Source organism: Chlamydotis macqueenii, chromosome 2 (genome assembly GCF_036417535.1).
Source record: "Chlamydotis macqueenii isolate bChlMac1 chromosome 2, bChlMac1.mat, whole genome shotgun sequence".
NCBI lineage: Eukaryota > Metazoa > Chordata > Aves > Otidiformes > Otididae > Chlamydotis > Chlamydotis macqueenii.
This window is the reverse complement of record NC_141557.1, coordinates 74,229,525-74,243,361: the sequence shown is the minus strand read 5'-3', so window position 1 is coordinate 74,243,361 and position 13,837 is coordinate 74,229,525. Positions and strand designations below refer to the sequence as shown.

Below are 13,837 nucleotides of genomic sequence, written 5' to 3'. Positions count from 1 at the left end.
CTAGGAAATGAAAAACAGTTTGAACTGGCTACACTTCATTGTTTACATTTTGTCATCTCCTTGATGAAACAAAATTGTATATGTCAATCCACTTAGAAAAGCAGAGAACTGGGATGTCCACCTGATGTCATTTTTGGGGCTACACCATCATCAGGTCCTGTCCTGAATTAGGGGCAAGCAAGCAGATGGTGTCGTCAGAACTTGGCATGAACTGCATATATAAGATGGCAGCATGTTTCCTGGCAGGAAGCAATTTGCTATTTTTGTGGCCCTCCAGACCAGCCATGGTCTGCCCTCAGCATCTGCAAGGTTAATCTGCTCTTTGGGACACTGCTACTGTGGTATCCAGCTGACTGGAAAGGCAAAGGGTTTCCCTGCCAGCATCCCATACACTTGCCTTGGTAAGGACAGGAGCAGCCCATGGGGAAACTCACACAAGATTTCATATTGCTGCTCAGAAATGTTGAGCAAACCTCAGCCTCCATTTGTAATTATTATGTGTTAGTTGTTACGCAAGCCAACAGCACTTAAAATGAAACAAAAAGATCAAAGACTCTGTTCCTGCACAGTAAATCTGTCTCCAAAGCTGGCAAATCTGAACTTCATTTTTTGAAGATGTAATTCTGCAAGCAAGCCATTTGTTTTATAACACGTGGTTAGGTCTCTAGTACCTAATGAGCTGCAACCTCTGCTTGAAGTTTCCCATGCGTTCCGAGCCTTTGTGCGTTCCCTGGTACCTAGTAGGAGTTACGTTCAGGCTTGGCCGTTCACGCAGTGATCTGACAGGGTATTTCTCCTCTTGACATCTCCTATTTCAGCAAGACTTGCAGTCATTTAACGTTTTTGGTACTGCTATCCTTTGACAAATTTTGGTTGAAACAGGCCAGTAGGAAAGCAGGAGTTACTGGACACTCAAACGTGTGCATGTAAAGTACAAAAACCTTCTCATAAACAAAACTAAAAATCTAGTGAGATGTGTCTATTCTACACTAAATATGTTAGAGGAGAGAAAAAGTTTTCTATTTTGAACTTGGTTGACTGTACCTTAGAGGTGACTAGGGGGAAACAAAATTTGACGTATTTATCCTCTTGCTTTCGAAACCGGAGTGCTTGGAAGTGACAGCATGGAAAAGCCTTAAATCTGGCCTTGACGATAAGCAAACACATTACTTTTACCAGATACTGAAGAATAGGGTTTTTATTACAACTTACAGTCTTAAGTGTGACTTGTGAACTGGCTGGTTTTCGGTGGCTACTAGTTTGATTTCCATATCAGTACTATTGAGATTCTGTTAAACTGGACACGCTAGCCTTTGTACATTTACTAATTAACAACAGGAGTTTTGCATAGCACATCTTCAGTTGTTGAGCTTTATGCTTTTGTAGATATCATTTAACAAGATAACTGTAAAATTTTTGACTTATACTACTGATAGAGGCATCCTTTTGAAGCTGAATAATGTATGACTGTAATGTATGGCCACATGGTTATCATTATTATTATTATTGTTACTACTGCTACTGCCCCTACTATTAGGAATTTTCTGATCAGTCTATATTTTTATTTACTGATTAAATAATTCATTCTGTGGTTTTATTAAGACTTTTGCACAGTTAGGATATAAATAGAAATAGAAATAGCGGGCTTGGCTCTGGGTTTTGTTACAGTAGTGCAAATCTTGAGTAATTTAATTGCCAACGGAACAGCAAATTTAGGTCCAATGTGTGTTTGCTATTTTCCTTAAGAATTAGTTTACTCTCTTCTAAATACTTCCATTCATAAATGATGTGTCATTTTAGCGGCCATAATTGCCTTCTGAAACAATGTTTTCTGTTGTTTTTCTAGGAATTTCCCAAAGTTGAAGGAATGTTTTGGTTTTGTTTAAGAAAATGAAACACAGTTTTAAGCCTGGTTCAGATGCCAGAAAATGTTCTCCTTCACTCCTCCCTCTCTTTCTTCTTCTGCCTTTTGCTTTGAGCCCCATATCAACTCTTTCATTTAACTGTAGAGCCTAAAATTCTTCTCTAAAGAACTGAGTTTGATGAAGCTTCAGGCCAGAGGCCCATTTGGTGTACAGTCTGTGTTTTGAAGTATTTGCAAAACCAGGGCCTGCGCTTGAGTCTCCTACATTTTGGTCTGTATTTTTTAAAAGAAACAAACAAACAAAAAAACTACCACCACCATCAAAAAAAAAAAAACCAACAACACCCCAAAAAAAACAGGGAAAAAAAGAAAGAAAACACCGAAACCAAAACAAGAAGAATAGGCACTTAGGGGTTAGCTACATGTACAAGTCATTGTGGCTTAGTGAGTTGCCTTGTGTAACTGAGCCAGGATAGCAGATTCACTGTGTGCTCTTAACCGATCACAAGTACAAGTGCTTTCACTTAAAGCTCTCTAACAGAGTCTTAAGATGATACATTTACATTGGTTTCTCAACAGGGGAAACAAAAAGAAACCTTAACCAGTGTCATGATTCAGTGCCGTGTGTCATTTCTGTGTAGTGTTGGTGCAATGAGAAGATGTGTGTATTTCCCCCACGTATATGTGCATGAGACCTCTTTGATGTCCAAGGTTAAATATGTATATTAAAGTATTCAGGATCAGGATGTCAGCTGTGTTCTAACTTCCCTGACATTCTCACACTTTTATTCTTAAAAAATAAAAATTCCTCCTATTCTTTTAATAACTTAATTTTCTCGAAGGTAGAGGAAATGAGTTTTTGCTGAAGTCCATTGTGATAACTGACTAGGAGACTTTCAAAGGTACCTTTAAACCTAGAATTAGAAAAGTCAGCATTTTCCTTTTGTGTGATGTTTTTCTCTACATATGAGACATGGGTTTGTTTCACATCTGCCAAGTTTTTTAGAAGTTTAAATATTTTTTTAGAAGTTTAAATTCAGAGAGCAAGAACATTAATATGCCAAAAGACAAAGTGTTTGAGAAGGTTGAAATAATACATAAATCATATCTTAAACAAAGTTATGCCTTGCTTGCTCAATACAGCAATTATATTGTTTTGATTTTCTATGGATAACTGGAAACTTTAACGTGGTGACTTCCTTATCCAGTCTAATAACAAGCTAACTCCTGAGGATTCTGAAAGTCCTCTCTTGCTCTTCCATTTGTATAATTTAGGGATAGAGGATGTAAAAAAAAAAGAGAGAGAGAACTGTCTCAAAGGCTTCTTCCAGCGGTAGGTAATACATCCATCAGCAATGCTCCTCCTGCTGAGCTGGCAGCTGTTTCCATAAGTTCAGAGAGGTCACCATGGTTTTTTTCCTGTTGCTTCTCCAAGCATTGAATTGCTGGAGGAGTTGGAAAAAAGGCATCTTCCTTTCTTGCACTGCAACATAAAGATAAAATCCTTCCTCACTACCTAGGTCTGTTCTGGTGAGGCATATAAAAGTTCAGATTTGATGAAAATTATTTAGGTTGTTGTGGCACCTTTGTCTAGAAATATCTGAAAGCATATTACACACTAATTGACATACCAGGATCTGCATGTGCTATATGAGGATGGATCCATAGTGTGCACGCGTGTCCTACTGTGCACGCTATATTTAAGAACTTAAGGATTTTCTTCACTGTTGACTTTCTGCTTTCTATAGATGTAATAGATTATTTGTTAAATACTTCAAAATCCCACTGCTGATAATTTAGGGCAATGCAGACTAATATATCCAATTAAAACTCGTGGAGGAGAAAGTAGGGTTTTAAGGAAGCAGAACACAACCTGAACTGTCTTTAGATTAAGATAAAAGCAAGAAAATTCAGTGGTTACTGGAAGAACTACGAGAGTTTCACTCACCATACACATTGTTTCTCACAGTGCAGTACACTGATGAGTCTGGTCCAGGAAAATCGGCCTGGATGAAATTGTAAAGTTGATCAGTTCAGTTGCATTAAACTGCAATGTGGGCTTGTATTTAGGACCAAACCGTCCTGAATTTAGGTAGATAGAAGGGAGGACTCTCATTCTGACAAAGGATGCATTTAATACAGTTATAAGTAGATTTGTTGAGATCACACCTTTAGTTTGTTTGGATTAATTTTCCTATTTGCACCTTTCCAGGAAGCCCTACAATAAAGACAAAAGCCTATAGCTATAAATTTAGATGTCTTTTTTTGTGGTTCTCATTCAAATATTTGAAGATAGTTTGATTATTTTTTGGATGCAAATATGAATTCTTATCTCTTCTTTTGGCATTAAAAAGGGGGAAGAATCTTATTTAGCAGTCTTTCTGCCAGCTTATCATATATTTCACATGCATTTTTTTTTCCTAATTACTCACTTACCAGACTAGAGCAGCTCTGAGCTGTTTATATATAAAGTCTGGTGTCTGAAAGAATGTAACTTATATTTAAAATTTCCCTCTGCTTTTTTTTTTTTTAAGTACATAAACTTTTAAAGTACATAAACTCACATGCAGTGCCAAATGTGCCCTACCAGTGTATAATAATAGAGATCTAATTGCACCAGTTTCCCAAGAGGCACAAAAGTAAAAATGCAGAGCCTGTGTGGAAAACACCCTTTTTTTTTTTCGCCTGTGGCCGTGACAGGCTCCTACACTTGGAATGAAATTCCATCCTAACGGAAGTCTATAGCAAAGCTTTGACTGACCCCAGGGGGGCAGGATTTGGGCCCACATGCCTGATTTCAGGGGATGATTTTGGTGATGAAACAAGCTTTAGGGAGGGGGAAGGAGTATTCCCTGTGGAAGGAAGAGTTTATTTTCATGCATTTTCTCCAGCCTCTCTCCCATGCTGGAATAACTTGCTCCTTTGGTGTATCTCTTCATCTTTCTGAGGAAGACTAGAAAAAGCACCTACTAAACAGACGCTCAGTTCTTCTGGAAAAGCTCAGTGGGAAAATTTGCTTTGATTTTTAACTGTGCGTGTATAAACTCAGCGGCACCCATGGCAAAGCAGGACTCCTGTGAAAAGGGGACAATTATGACAGGAGTAAGCAGCCTAGTTTAGCCTGTTGGTGCCCCAAGATTTGTCAGCTTGAAGTCGTGTTTCCCAGCAGACCATTGCCCTCGGAGAATAGCTAAGAGGCCATGCTAATATTTCCTTCCTGAAGGGAGAGATCACATTGAGTTGTCCTTAATGTGAACTGTATGAACTTTTGTACCTTTTCCTTTTCTTCTTGTCTTCTCAGAAGGAGGGATATTTGTCCCATTATAGCCAAAACATGCTGGTAGGCAGGACTGGCTTATAAACAGCATTTAATAAAGTAAGATTTCACTTTCTAATCTCAGGTTTGTAAGAATAATACAGTTTTCCTTCATATTGCACTAAGTTAGGTGGTCTTAGTTTATTACTACCAATATATTTAATAATACTTTGAAGTGTGAATTCCTGGGTCTCACCAACCCAGTTTTTTCAATAGATCAAGCTCAGGCAATGGGTTTTTTTCAGGACATGTTTATTCCATCCCCTGTTTCCCTAGAGTCAGCTATTACAACCTTAGCCCAAGTGAAAAATTTCTAATTCACTCCCCATCCTGTTTGTATAGAGAATCGAATCCTTGATTTGGAGGCATTTGGTGTGGTATTTGCTGTTATTCTCTCACTGCTGGAATAGGAGGTGGGATATTGCTGGGTGTGTTGAGCTACCTTTGTGTCTTACCCCACCCTTGAGTTGCTGGGAAACGCGCTATTGCAGAAGTGTGTGCAGATATTGGCGTTCCCTTTCTCCAAGTTGTGTTTTTCTTTTTACCTCTTAAAGTAGATTTTTTTTTTCCCCCTTGAACCACTGAGGGAACCTAAACAAAACTTTGTGTACATAAGTCTTAGAAGAAAAAAAAAAAAAAAAAAAGCAGGTCTGGGACTTGGTCGTATTTGTTGACGAATGCTAAGCCTACACATATATATGTATGAATTATAATACTGTTACATATTAAAGAGTTCATGTTTGCTGATTAAAAAGCTCATATAAAGAGTGAAGTACATCAGTGCTTATCTCTTACCATTTACTCAGCACCCTGTGTAGTCATACACAAACAGGCAAAACAGCGACTAATCAAACCTTTTAGAGCTGCCAAACCCACTTTTTGTCTTTATTATGAAACTAAGATTTGGTCAACTGAGGTCAAGTTGTGCACTTAACACAGCTTCCATTATAGTCAGTGAACTCTATAACAGGGAGTAAAGTCAAAATATAAACAGAGAACATTTCTGCGGCAGCTCTGGGCTGGGATTAACTTGGATCACCTAGTCTTCTGCTTTTAATGAAATTCTCTCCCTTGTATTTTCTTGTTTGGAAGAGAGTCCAAAGTTATCTCATGCTAATTTAGTTAGGCAGTGCCCTCCAGGGATGTCACAGGCCTCCGTGACCTCTCCAGAGAGACTCGGCAAAGGGATGAGGAGAATTAAACATTCCTGAGAAATTGCAAAGCAGCAGCCTCCAGAGATTTCGCATAGAAACGAGCTCCAGACTGGCTGCCAGAGACCCAAGTCACCTTTTCAGCACTTCCTTGACATGTCTCCACCAGTCCCATCTGGCTTGATTCAGGGGGTCAGAGTGGGGACTGAGGAGAGGTGGCAGCTAGAGAGAGCAGGATTCGAGGGAGGTCTGACTGCTGCAGTCTCTGGCTTTAGATGTTTCTCTGGGATGTGCAATGAGATGGTTTTATTTCCTTCCTTTCCCACATGGTCTCATGCTTTGGTCTTTTACTTTGTGCTGTAAAGGGGAAAAATGCTACGTGAGGAGTTTTAATGATAAGTTTAGTATTGTTTCACCATTTGATGCAACAGTTTGTTTTGTACCTGGGTTTACAACCACCTCTTGGGTCTGATGCAGGAAATACTGCTGCATCAGAGAGCTGCTTACACTAATATGAACCACTTTTCTCTCCTGTAGGTTGACAGTCAGGCTGTAGAAATTCATGAAATTAATCTCACGTGAAGTAAGAATCAGACACGGTTTGCAGGATGAAGCTCACTTCTATGGGAAAAGATTTAAAGAGCTTTTTTCCAGGTTTCCCTCAGTTATTGTGCAAAAGGGGAAAAAATTAAATTTGCTGAAGGTTAGGCAAGAGAGTAAAAGACAGGGAGAAACCACTGTAGCTTGCTTGTTAGTATCTTGTTCGCCTGAGTACCTCTTGCATCATAACAGAAATGTGCAGAATCTCAAGAAATGTCTATTTCATTGAGTTTTGGAATGTGTAATCTAACAATCACTCCCATGCACTCTCATCCTTGGGTTTCCTTGCTCGTTTAATTCATTTTTTCATTTTGTCCAGAGCTACTCAGTATTAAGGAACAATGTTTGAATTCCCACCTTTTAGAGGGAAAAAATAACTTTTTTTCCACTATAAAGGTCAGACAAAGGCATCTAACTCTATAACAAATAGCGTACTTCATCATGAAATGTCTATGCTACCCTTAACATTCTTACTGCACTCTAGTTGCATAAATATTACCACTCCAGCTTCACAGACAGCAAAATTTAGGGGGTAAGATTAGTAGTCAAGACCACAAAGAGAGTCATTGTCACCACTGAGATTGGGACACTGGAGATGGTGTCTGCTCATCATTTGCTTTGACCAAACTGAAACCAATAAACAGACTGGACCTGAAGCTGGACCCATGCAATTAGAATATAATTTATGTTATAGCTATTAAAAAATATACAGAGCAGAAAATTGCATTCATTTTCTGTCTCAGTCTGAAATATGTTTCAGCAGTTGAGTTATAAATCTCTGAGAAGGAAAAAAAAAAAATAAGAGACTTGCACATGGAAACCAGCACATAAGGGATGATAATGTCATTGTGGTGATAAATCCATTGCGTTCTGCAGTGACTCATGCCTGTGCCACTGTTATTTGCCTGAGAACAGACCTCTGGCCCTTGCCAAGTAATGCTTGTGGGAACGTTGTTCCCAGTGTCTGGCCCGCGGGCGTTATTCCAGCCTTAATGGCAGAATACCTAGTGTGTGTAGAGTCTCGTTCGTGTCCATCAGGGAGAGAGGACCCTTACTTTGTCTGGAAGTGATATGAGCAATGACTTCTGACGTGCATGTAGCAAAGATTTATTGCAAGCAGAAGTTGAAGTGTGATAATGCTACTGGGGTATTCTGTAATAATATGGTAAAACACTTGTCAGCACTTCATCTGAGGCAGTGAAAGTCAACTGTATATGCTACACAGAGACAGATAAAAAACATAAGTATACTTAAAGCTTCATATGGTTTGCATTTTTCATAACAGCTCTCCTGACTCTAATATAAGACAGGTTTTAATTTTGTTTTGGGTAAGTGGATGTGCTTACAGTCTCACACCCACAATTCCATGGCTTTAAATAGAATCGCTCCCAGGGTGCATAAAAGAACACATGCTGTTATGTGAAGGATTTGTCCAGGATGCCAGGACTGTATTTATTGCTGGGAACAAACTGAGTAAAATTTTCTATTCCATTTTGACACTAGCCCATGGAGAGCAGCCGTATCTACAGTTTTAATGCAGACCCTTCCCTTTCCCTGGCTTAGGATTTGGTGCGACTAATGACGGTAGCATTGGAATGACCAGAGCAAGCCGAGGGGAGTCAATGTGAAGTGCCCTCCAAATGTATTTTTGAGCATACTCAAAAGAAATATTCCTGTTGCCTTTTCCTATCTGTGCTGCACAACCAGACTTCTAAAAGACGTCCTTTGGTTTCTGGGATCATTTTACTGTTGACTTTTTCTAGCTGAAATTCCCATGCCCCAATTTGGGATGGCATAGACCATGAGCTAGCATTCAACCCTGAGCACAGAGGAACTTGGTAAGAGCAACAGTAAAGCTAACACTGTGGCAGCAAATCTGCGAGGTGGATTCCTCTTGTCCTAAGGCTTGGGTTAAAACCGCCAGACTCTTTGCACAAGCTGCTGTGTCACATGGTGGTGGTTTTGGGTACTGTTGGCCTAAAATTGAACTTGTGACATGAGGTAAAAATAAAAAGAAAAGAAATCCCTCTGTATTGCATTACCATATCCCCGAGGCATAAAGATTGTGCTCAACCAAGAGAATTTAGCATTAAATTCTAAAATGTTGTCACCTGAAGTGTTCTACTAAAGGAAAATAAAAGTTTCACGGAACCAGGAAGGAGATTTCTTTTAGCATCTTGATAGTTTTTCAGGTGATTTTTTTTTTTGTTTTTCATAATTAATAAAGCAGTGCTTGATGTATATTTTTACCACTGCCTCATAAATAATGATGAATTATAGGTTAATATCTTTTTAACCTCCAAGTCCAGTGGACTGAAAACTGGGATAAAATCAGAAGGTGAAGTTTTAATGATGTGTTAAAGGGAGCACGCTTTTTATTTACACAGATTATTCAGACAAGGATAACTCTAAATTTGTAAGAACTCAATGAATAGTAAATGTTTTCCTCATAATGAGTTAAATAACATTTCAAGTGAATTGGTTTAGATTATCATTCAGGAGTGTAGCATTGTTTGGAAACTGGTAGCAGTCTGAGGAGAAAATACCTTAGTGTTCAAAAACATGAAACAAGAATTCTGGAAATTTGGGGGGGAATGTAATTTGTAAAGTAGAAATTAGATTGATTTTATGTTATTAACTCATTCTATCTCTCTATTTTTAAAAAAAAAAACCCCAACATTTCATAAATTTTATCTCAGTACTCTTGCTTTGTTACTTTTACTATCATAAAGTAACTATCATGAAGGATTACTTTTCTTCCTTCCCAATTATACCCTCAAATGTCTACAAACATTATGAAGTACGAATTTATTATCTCTGGGCCTACCTGCCTGTGCTCTGGCAGTTCTCTGCTACTTTTAAGCACTTTTTTACGGTCATGCTAGTGGTTTAACCTGAGTCTGGACCCTTTTCTGGATAGGCACTGGGCAGGTCCCTGCAGACCTATAAACCTTGAGTGGAGAGGCTAGCAAGCTCAAGAGGTAAGGGTAATTCCTCCAAATGGGAGGAAAGGAAAAGAAGGTTTGGAGAGAGAAAGTAATTGCCTGAATCATGGTAAAGATAACAACGTTTTTGATTGTGTGGAGATCAGTAGTACTCTGCTCTGTAGGTCATGCTACGAATGTCTGAGCAATCCAGGAAACAAACAGGAGGCAAACAGGTGTCAGAAGCATGAACCAGGATCTTTTTGTAGTCAAATGTTGTGCTGTAAACATTTTATGATCAATATCTGTGTTGTGATCATTATTTTAGGGCTGATTGCTTTGCTCCAGTAAACATGCCAGTACTCGACTTGAAAGCCTAATCTGTTTTCTTGTGGTTAGATCATGGCCCCAACCAGTCCTTCCTGGCATGGGTCCCTAAGGCTTCTCTGCCCTCACCACAACCTGGGTACAACCTTTGCTTTAGCGGTGAGTAATCCTGTCAAATGGGAGTCTGCTGCTTTGTGAAGAGGTGTTTTGTCTTTCATTCATATAAAAATAGCAGGGAAAATTAATTCTGGAAGGGGAAAAAAGGGAGGGGGAACGGTGTCAAATATCTTTCAGAATCATCTACTAGGTGGAGCCTGGGAAACGTATTTGTTCTATAGTCATGTCTACGTAATATAAATCTGAGTGGTTAAAACTCGCATGTACTTTCTGAAATTAAAATTTCTCTCATTTTTCTCTGTTTAGCTTTGAATTTCTTTCCCTTTTTTCTTAAATAGAATTTACGGCACCTCTTTGTTACCAATTGCGACAATATCCTCCAAAATTAAAACGAAAGAAACAGAGCATATATGCATCCTTTCTGTATCTTTTCATTTAAATTACTTTGTGTCACACATGTCACTTCCAATTTAACCATTTGAAGAATAAACAAACCATTGTGGACTTAGAAATCTGTTCAAATTTTTTGGCAGGAAAAAAGGACTATATTAATTTTCGTTGTTGGTGAGGTTTCCCAACAAGCAGCTTTACTGTTTCTTTCTTGCTTTCAGCTAGAAACAGAAGATCAGTTATAAAACTGTATACAAATACTTCCATGGATTGAAAGAACAATATTTTGACACTCAGTGACAGAAGAAAAAAAAAAGCAGTAATCTAGTTTTTGATAACACAATGGGAACTTTGTGTTCGACTGAGGTGCATGTGAGAAACATCGCGTTGCGTTAACAAGGAAGGTTGACCTTTAAGGTTTATCTGGATTATAATTCTTGTGGTTTTTATTAATAAAACTGCCTACTAAAGTTTCACGAGTCCTCACTGAGATCTGTAAAACAATTGGCCTATCTGCTTACAAGAGAAAAGTTAGACAGTATTTCCTACAGATGTGAGGGCTTTTGTTTCAGAAGACATTGATATTGTTTTCATTCAAGATGCTCCACAAAGATTATTTGGTATTTTATTATCTTAGTAACTTTATAATTGTTGGATTATTATCTTTAAATATATGAACCATACCCTTGAAAGAAACTTAACATAACTTGAAAGAAAAAAAAAAATCATGGATCTGAACATAGTTCAACTCTGAACAAGTTCACATCTATAGCAAACCATAAGATTTTATCAACTGTAACTTTGAAAATCTGTGAGAAATTTTATAAAATGAGTTGTGACATATCATCTCTGTAACTGTAGCCTAAAAGACTTCTAATATGTGTTTCAGTAAAAGCAATTTTTGTTGTTAGTTTACTTTCTTGGGATTCTTAATCTAAATTTTCCATTGTTTTTTATCAAATGATGTGGTTTTTCTCTCAGAGGAAAATGTTTTCTTCTCAAATCTGTTCTCATTTTGTACCTTTTCTGTCGGTGGTGTAACTGTCTATGGTTTGCAAATGTCGCTCTTCTGAATGGAAGCAGCTGCCATGTCATGGGCACTCAGTGTCTCCTCTGCATGAGTAGAAAGGACAAGGCTAAAGGAAAAGCTTTGTACACAGACACTGGGGTCCTTATGTTCAGCATTACACTGTTAAGGAAGAAGCATATCAAAATGTATTTAAGCTGATGAGACCTGATAGATACTTAAATGGTGTTCAGAAGGGTTTTTCCATGAATGGAGGTTCCTTGAGCAACAGATCTTGCATCGATGCTGTGATTTTTTATGTTCTGAGAAAACAGCATGATGACTCTTCAAGGGAAAGGAAGAGGCATGTGTCCTGAACTTCTTGGGCAGCACCTCTTTTGCTGTAGGTTTTGAGACAGGGTTGAGCTTATGAAAAGTGTCACTCATGTTGCAATGATAGACGATGACCTCAGTCATTTGCCTTTTAAATGCAAACTCTAACAGTGCAGCAAGGTTCTTGCTTACTGGGTGTGCACCCTTACTTTTGGATTAACAGAACAAGAAGGGTTGTATTTCAGGGAAAAAGAAAAAGCATAGGAGTACATTGATTATGCATAATCCCATATTCCTGCTGTCACTGGCTTATTGGGAGTATCAACATGCCTGCCAGCACATCCCTGTGGTTTTCTTTGGCAAGAGTCTCCCTGTTGTGCTTGCCTTGCCTTATAACATCGTCAGAAACAAGTACTAAAGCAATAGTCATTACTTAGACTAAACTCCCATTGTGGCAGGGAGCATGGGATCATGCCCAACACTTTTGTGTTGTCTTTCAGGCAGGGACAGCTTATACTTTGCTCTGATCACAAGACTTTTTCTGCTGCACTTGAGCTTCATTAGTGTTTTTCAGCCATGTGTGCTACGTCCCTATTGGGTGCAGAACGTGTGTAAGGAGATTAATTTTTTTCCCCTCTGTTGTGTATTATATGTATGTATCGCTGTGTCTTTACATAATCTCCTCATATAACACACTCTCATACCTACCGGGTACACCCGATACACACCTAAGCTTTTAACAGTCACAGAAGTCAATGTGATGTAGATGACTCAGCCAGCGTAGCACCTCTTCTTCCTTCTTTGCCCCTCCAAAAGTAAATAAGTAGATAAACTGGAAGTCAGTTTGGGTTCAGAGCTTTGAGTCGATGTCCCCAGTCTCACTTTTCTAAGGCACAATCATCAATTGTGGTAATTTCTGTAGCAGCTTGAGAAACCACAGCTAGTCAGCTGTGTTCTGTCAGGATGAGCTGGATGATGGCATCTGGAACTGCTTCATATCCACGCAGACAGGAAGTGCGTGGGCATGACATCTCCCCACGTCGCATAGCACAGAAGATGCCGAGCAGCTTCTTTTCATGCCAGTGCAGTTGAGTTGGGACAATGCAGAGAGGGAGGTGATACAATAGCCCTGTCTTTTGTGGCACAAAGGGAACAGTCCCTCATGATGCACACAGGAACAGTGGTCATGCCAGGCCTTTGTGCTTGCCATAGGGGGAGAAGGTTCTCCTTTGCTGCCACATCCCTGTAAAGACTCATCATGCTTTGGCCCACAATGCTCAATTCTCCTTCTCAGTGGTGACCCCAGCAGGATAGCTAGGTTTGGGATCACTAGAGAGTACCATGTCCAACCCACTGAATTCTTCTGCCCAGTTCTAGACAATAGAGTATGGAATACTGTAAAGACAGGACTTCTATAAATGGTAATTAAGTACTTTTGAGTCTCTCTGGGTGGTAGTGTTTTCTGACTTAGTCAGAAATTGCTCCCTCATTGTTGACAGTCTTGAGGTAACCCATGCCCTCCACAAGTGATAAGTAAGTAGGGCTAGACATTCACCAGTCTCTGCTTCTTTGTCTCTGAAACACATGGACAATGCACCCTGCATCAGGCTATGACTATCTGTTCCGTCTCCTAGAGTAAATATTCCTGATTCCATTTTATTTTATTTTATTTTATTTTTGTGTATGCACGTGTGGCAAATACAAAGAAGTCAGAAGTTCTCTGCATAATACCTAGAAATATGTATGAAATATTTTTTTGGACGGTATAGGGCTTGGAAAAAATGCTGTGTAGTAGTGCAGAGTAATAGT

The 13,837-nt window shown here is 39.0% G+C and overlaps 1 protein-coding gene across 4 annotated transcripts in view; it reads left to right on the top strand.

Annotated features, from left to right (window-relative positions):
* Positions 1–13,837, top strand: part of GMDS (GDP-mannose 4,6-dehydratase) — a 431,792-nt gene that overhangs the window by 331,401 nt on the left and 86,554 nt on the right. For 2 of the 4 annotated variants that reach the window (XM_086740289.1, XM_086740290.1), the window contains one exon: positions 10,255–10,341. The exons of the other annotated variants lie outside the window; for them this stretch is intronic. In XM_086740289.1, the coding sequence (XP_086596415.1) occupies positions 10,255–10,341 (87 nt within the window). The remainder of the gene's footprint in view (positions 1–10,254; positions 10,342–13,837) is intronic. 4 annotated transcript variants of the gene reach the window in all.